The sequence below is a fragment of the Oncorhynchus nerka genome, linkage group LG12 (genome assembly GCF_034236695.1).
Source record: "Oncorhynchus nerka isolate Pitt River linkage group LG12, Oner_Uvic_2.0, whole genome shotgun sequence".
Taxonomy (NCBI): Eukaryota; Metazoa; Chordata; class Actinopteri; order Salmoniformes; family Salmonidae; genus Oncorhynchus; species Oncorhynchus nerka.
Window position 1 is genome coordinate 45,961,886 of NC_088407.1, and position 6,068 is coordinate 45,967,953.

The following is a 6,068-nucleotide window of genomic DNA, read 5'->3' on the forward strand; positions in this document are numbered from 1 at the left end:
GAAGGGCGCACAATCGGTCACGCACGCTGAAGCTCTGCGTGACCGATGAAGCTCTGCTTAATTCTGCATGCCATTTACAAAATGGTCTCAATCTTCCTAATTTTTCAGAAAACAAGCCTGAAAAAATTAAAAATCTAAAGACTGACATCTAGTGGAAGCCACAGGAACTGCAATCTGGGTACTAACCATTTAGATACTCTATAGGCATTCAATTGAAAGCTACACACATCAAAAATATCCCACTTCCTGGATGGATTTTCCTCTGGTTTCCGCCTGCCATATCTGTTCTGTTAAAAAGACGTTCCCGCTTTAAACGGGATATTTTGTCAGGAAAAGATGCTAGAATATGCATATAATTGACAGCTTTCGATAGAAAACACTCTAACGTTTTCAAAACTGTAAAGATATTGTATGTGAGTATAACAGAACTGATATTGCAGGTGAAACCTGAGGAAAATCCAACAAGGAAGTGCTGTTTTTCCTGAAAGCTCTCTGTTCCAGTGGATGCCTTGCCTCCATTTAAAAGGGACATCAACCAGATTCCTTTTCCTATGGCTTCCTAGAGGTGTCAATAGTCTTTAGACGTAGTTTCAGGCTTTTATTTTGAAAAATGAGCGAGAAAGATCACATCGCGTCAGTGGATGGCTGGGTGCCAGCAGCGTTTTGCATGCGCAACAGAGTGGGGCAGCCATTGTCTCTCCCGCTCCTATTGAAAAAGCTACAGTCCCGGTTGATATATTATCGATTATATATTTTAAAAACAACCCGAGGTTTGATTATAAAAAACGTTTGACATGTTTCTGTGGATATTACGGATACAATTTGGAATTTTCGTGTGCGATGTCGTGACCACTTGAGCCTGTGGATTTCTGAACATAATGCGCCAAACAAATTGGTTATTTTGGATATAAAAAAATAATCTTTATGGAGCAAAAGGAACATTTATTGTGTAACTGGGAGTCTCATGAGTGAAAATATCTGAAGATCATCAAAGGTAAACGATTTAATTTATTCACTTTCGTGACCAATCTACTTGGCTGCTAGCTGTTTGTAATATTTTGTCTACTGAGATAGATGTTCTTACATAAACGCTTGTTATGCTTTCGCCGAAAAGCTGTATTGAAATCTGACATGCCAGGTGGATTAACAACAAGCTAAGCTGTGCTTTGCAATTCTGTCACTTGCATTTCAGTTGTCGGTAGGCTACTTCTGACCGATCGTAAATGGATAAGTAGCCAACGTTTTTTATTTTTATATTTCAATCTGTAGGATGAACCAGCATTCAGCAGCCAAATTTCAAAGACAACAATAAGCCCAAAAACATAAGAATGGACAGTAGATCACAACAAGCATTAACATAAGAATGGCAAGGTTTAGACATTTATTGATTTGGTGTTGCTCATATTCATCTTATTAACAGTTGTTTTAAAGCCCTTTACACCACAAGATTCTCCATTTTGGAAGTCCATGTGGTCTCAAATTGTTCCTTAATATCAAGGGACCTGGAAAAAATGACATTCAAATCCATAGTAACATTGACATTGTCATCACTGAAGCAGCACTAATCGAAACGAATGACACAGACCCCTGAGAGGGTCAAGAACATGGAGACTGCCCTCGGGCAATTCCCTGCTTTAAACTGCAATGTGCAATTACTTAAAAATCGCACTGTTGGTTAGGGCCTGTAAGTAAGCATTTCACTGTAACACGTGCCGAATAAACTTTGATTTGATTTGCATGCCTTTTACTACACATGGTATGGCAACACACATTTTGATGGAATGTACATTCACTGGCACCACCCTATTCTGCCACACTGGGACTCAAAGGTGGCAGCAAGATAGCCAAGAGGGGGAGAAAGCCCACCAGATGACATTGGAGCCTTCTTCTATCCAGCTTTGGGAGCTTATAGTTCCTGGGACCCCTTTGTTATTGAAGCTCACATTAAGCAACTGTGAATGGCAGCTATTGGTAATTCTCTGATGTTGGTAATGGAACCTCTTTTTTTAAATTACGTTACATTTGAGTAAAATCACCCCTCAACAATTCACCCCTCTATGGACAAGACCCAAGTTTGTAATCTCATTCATCAGTTGGATTTCTTAGTCTGTGCATTTATGTGTTCTTGCTGTTTCCTGGTACCCACCTGGCATTTAGGATGAAAACAGGTGCGTATGATAATTTTAAAAAAGCAAGCATGGCTCATACATATTTATTCTTTGACAAATATCATAAAACAAAGCTAAGAAAAATGTGTCCTAAGTCATTTTTTTGTTTACTCAAATGTAATGCCTATTTTGTCCCGATTGCCATTGATTTGTGTCTACTACACAGGTTGCTTTTCACATTGAACCATACAAAGGAAGAGATGAAACAAGTAAGTCGTTTCCAATGTCAAATACAGTTGAAGTCGGAAGTTTACATACACTTAGGTTGGAGTCATTAAAATTCATTTTTACACCACTCCACACACTTCTTATTTAACAAACTATAGTTTTGGCAAGTCGGTTAGAACATCTAGTTTGTGCAGGACACAAGTCATTTTTTCAACAATTGTTTACAGACAGATTATTTCACTATCACAATTCCAGTGGGTCAGAAGATTACATACCCTAAATTGACTGTGCCGTTAAACAACTTGGAAAATTCCAGACAATTATGTCATGGCTTTAGATGCTTCTGATAGGCTAATTGACATCATGTGAGTCAATCGGAGGTGTACCTGTGGATGTATTTCAAGGCCTACCTTCAAACTCAGTGCCTCTTTGCTTGACATCATAGGAAAATCTAAAGAAATCAGCAAAGACCTCAAAACAAAAGTTTAGACCTCCACAAGTTTCCGTCATACCATTCAGGAAGGAGACGCGTTCTGTCTCCTAGAGATGAACGTAGTTTGGTGTGAAAAGTGAAAATTAATCCCAGAACAACAGCAAAGGACCTTGTGAAGAGGCTGGAGGAAATAGGTACAAAAGTATCTATATCCACAGTAAAACGAGTCCTATATCGACATAACCTGGAAGGCCGCTCAGCAAAGAAGAAGCCACTGCTCCAAAACCGCCATAAAAAAGCCAGACTACGGTTTGCAACTGCACATGGGGACAAAGATCATACTTTTTGGGAGAAATGTCCTCTGGTCTGATGAAAATTATGTGGATATATTGAAGCAACATCTCAAGACATCAGTCAGGAAGTTAAAGCTTGGTCGCAAACGGATCTTCCAAATGAACAATGACCCCAAGCATACTTCCAAGGTTGTGGCAAACTGGCTTAAGGACAACAAAGTCAAGGTATTGGAGTGGCCATCACAAAGCCCTGACTTCAATCCTATAGTCAATTTGTGGGCAAAACTGAAAAGGCATGTTCGACCAAGGAGGCCTACAAACCTGACTCAGTTACACCAGCACTGTCAGGAGGAATGGGCCAAAAATCACACAACTTATTATGGGAAGCTTGTGGAAGGCTACCCGAAACATTTGACCCGAGTTAAACCATTTAAAGGCAATGCTACCAAATATGTAAACTTCTGACCCACTGGGAATGTGATGAAAAAAAATAAAAGCTGAAATAAATAATTCTCTCTATTATTCTGACATTTCACATTCTTAAATTATAGTGGTGATCTTAACTGACCTAGGACAGGGAATTTCTACTAGGATTAAATGTCAGGAATTGTGAAAAACTGAGTTGAAATGTATTTGGCTAAGGTGTATGTAAACTTCCGACTTCAACTATACATCATAGTAAATAGTACACCATTCCTTATTATTGTTTAATTTGGCCTTCAGCCTCATCAGTATCAATGGAGTTCGACTTATTACTATTCAACATAGGTTTTACCCCAGCTTAATGTATTTGTTCAGTAATACCTTATATTGGTGATGTATGAAATACTACCTCAGCTTCATGGATTTGTCTATGATTGAAGTCCAATGTCTAACTCAAGCAGATTGTCTATTTCTTCACCTTTTTAAGTAGACCCCCTTTGTAAAATTTTACTTAATTTGTAATTGTGTCATTCTATCTTAAGAGATGGTGAGCACTCTGCATTCTACAGGCATAGAACAAACACTGGAAAGTTTCTTCCACTATTCTACATGTACGATTCATATCTACTCAACTCAGAAGAGTGGGAAAAACATCTGAAACACCTGAAAGCAATAGCATTAGAGATACACCCTAGGAGGGCATCTTCATAGGACTCCTCGTTGAAGAGAAACAAGAGGGATATAGTCACCTCAGGTTTTGACGGGTTTACACTTTGCCACTAATAGGTTTTCCTATGGCTCCACTTACCGCAGTTGGGAATCCATTCTGTAAAGACAACAACCTGTTGTTCATTCCAAGTGTGGGGCCAGGTTATATTGACACCAGTATTAGGCCTTGGAATTTCCAGAATACATGCAACCGCATTAACGTGAAGTACTATGAAAAGGCATTGCGTGCAGTCCTAGATGCAGGTGCTGATATCTCTATAACATCATTTAATGAATGGCATGAGGGAACCCAGATTGAGATGGCAATTACAAAAACAAGCCAGACTGTGACCTAGTGTAACGGCTGTTGGTGGAAGAAGGTGAGGACCAAGGTGTAGCGTGGTACGTGTTCATAATTAATTTATTAGCAACTGAACACCAAATACGACAAAAAGAATACCCGAAACAGTTCTGTCTGGTACAGATACGAAACAGAAAACAACTACCCATAAAACCCATGTGGGCAAGAGCTACCTAAGTATGGTTCTCAATCAGAGACAACGATAGACAGCTGTTCCTGATTGAGAACCATACCCAGCCAAAACAAAGAAATACAAAACATAGAAAAAAGAACATAGAATGCCCACCCTAGTCAAACCAAAATAGAGAATAAAAAGCCTCTCTATGGCCAGGTCGTGACACCTAGATTGCTTACTCAACAAGCCTGTTGTCTATTTTGAGAACTCGCAAATAAGCAGCAATATTTAGCAGTGAGAGGAAGAGATGGCCAGAATGAGTTTGTAACATTGTTTAATCTGACCAGAAATTTACTTCACACATATTGCATTAATCAGCCAGGTATACACAGTATAGATTGTAGAATTTGACAACAATAGTGTGACAGAAAACCTATATTCACTTTTTATCCTGTGTGGTTACATTAACATGCTAACAAATAAAAAGTCAGCCTTATGTGCAGAAGTATAGAATTATGTGATATTTCTCCTGCTTCATATGATTATGATAATTTGCACTTTAATGTTTAACTGTTTACATAAATTATATTTGGGCAGTTGCCTACCTAGGGCCTACCCCGTATAAACCCCTTCCTGACTAAAAAGTACTTTTAATGGAGGGTCTGAATTGAATATGCTTCTTAGTCCAGGGAATGCTTAACCTGGTTCTGTGCAACCCACCACGATGTGACAGTTCTTACGTCAGAGCATTATATACTTACTTTTCGATCACATCACTATTTAACAGGACACCGAGAATGTTTAATAATGTGAATGTACCCCATAAATCAAATTGTCATATACATACCAATGACTAAGCAGTTTAAAGCTTAATTGAAACAATAACAAAGTGGTCTACCCTCCTCTGTTTTGGTGAAAAGCTGAGAGATAGGCCTGGAGTAATGTAACCACTCTCAAATTCATAGACAGAGCTATCATCCATGATACCAACAATGATACCGTTATTTTACATTTACATTGTTTACAAACATTAGAGTAAAACAAGCTCATATTTTGGGTTCTGATCAGGGTAGACAGTTGAACTAAGTTAATGAGGCAAGTTATACATTTAAGAATCAATGGGTATATAATATATATATATATATATATATATATATATATATATATATATATATATATATATATATATATATATATCATTAATGTATGTCCAAAAATATATGTATCAACTCAGGATTCTAGCTTGAAGATTATGTTCAAATTTATGAACATACCATTAAATCAACATTGAGAACATCTAGGCTACTCTTATGTGATGTGTCATTTCAGAGTTATCCTTATCCTCCATAAGCTTTCTTTAAATATAGGAAATGCAACAAAAGGGGCAAACATTGTCATT

General features: G+C 37.9%; 1 protein-coding gene across 1 annotated transcript; it reads left to right on the forward strand.

Moving 5' to 3' along the window:
* Positions 1-1,574: 1,574 nt before the first annotated feature.
* On the forward strand, positions 1,575-4,549 carry manea (mannosidase, endo-alpha). Its single transcript, XM_065024999.1, is given in 4 exon segments — positions 1,575-1,621; positions 4,028-4,252; positions 4,254-4,301; positions 4,303-4,549. Coding segments are annotated over 4 exon segments (567 nt in total).
* Positions 4,550-6,068: the final 1,519 nt, after the last annotated feature.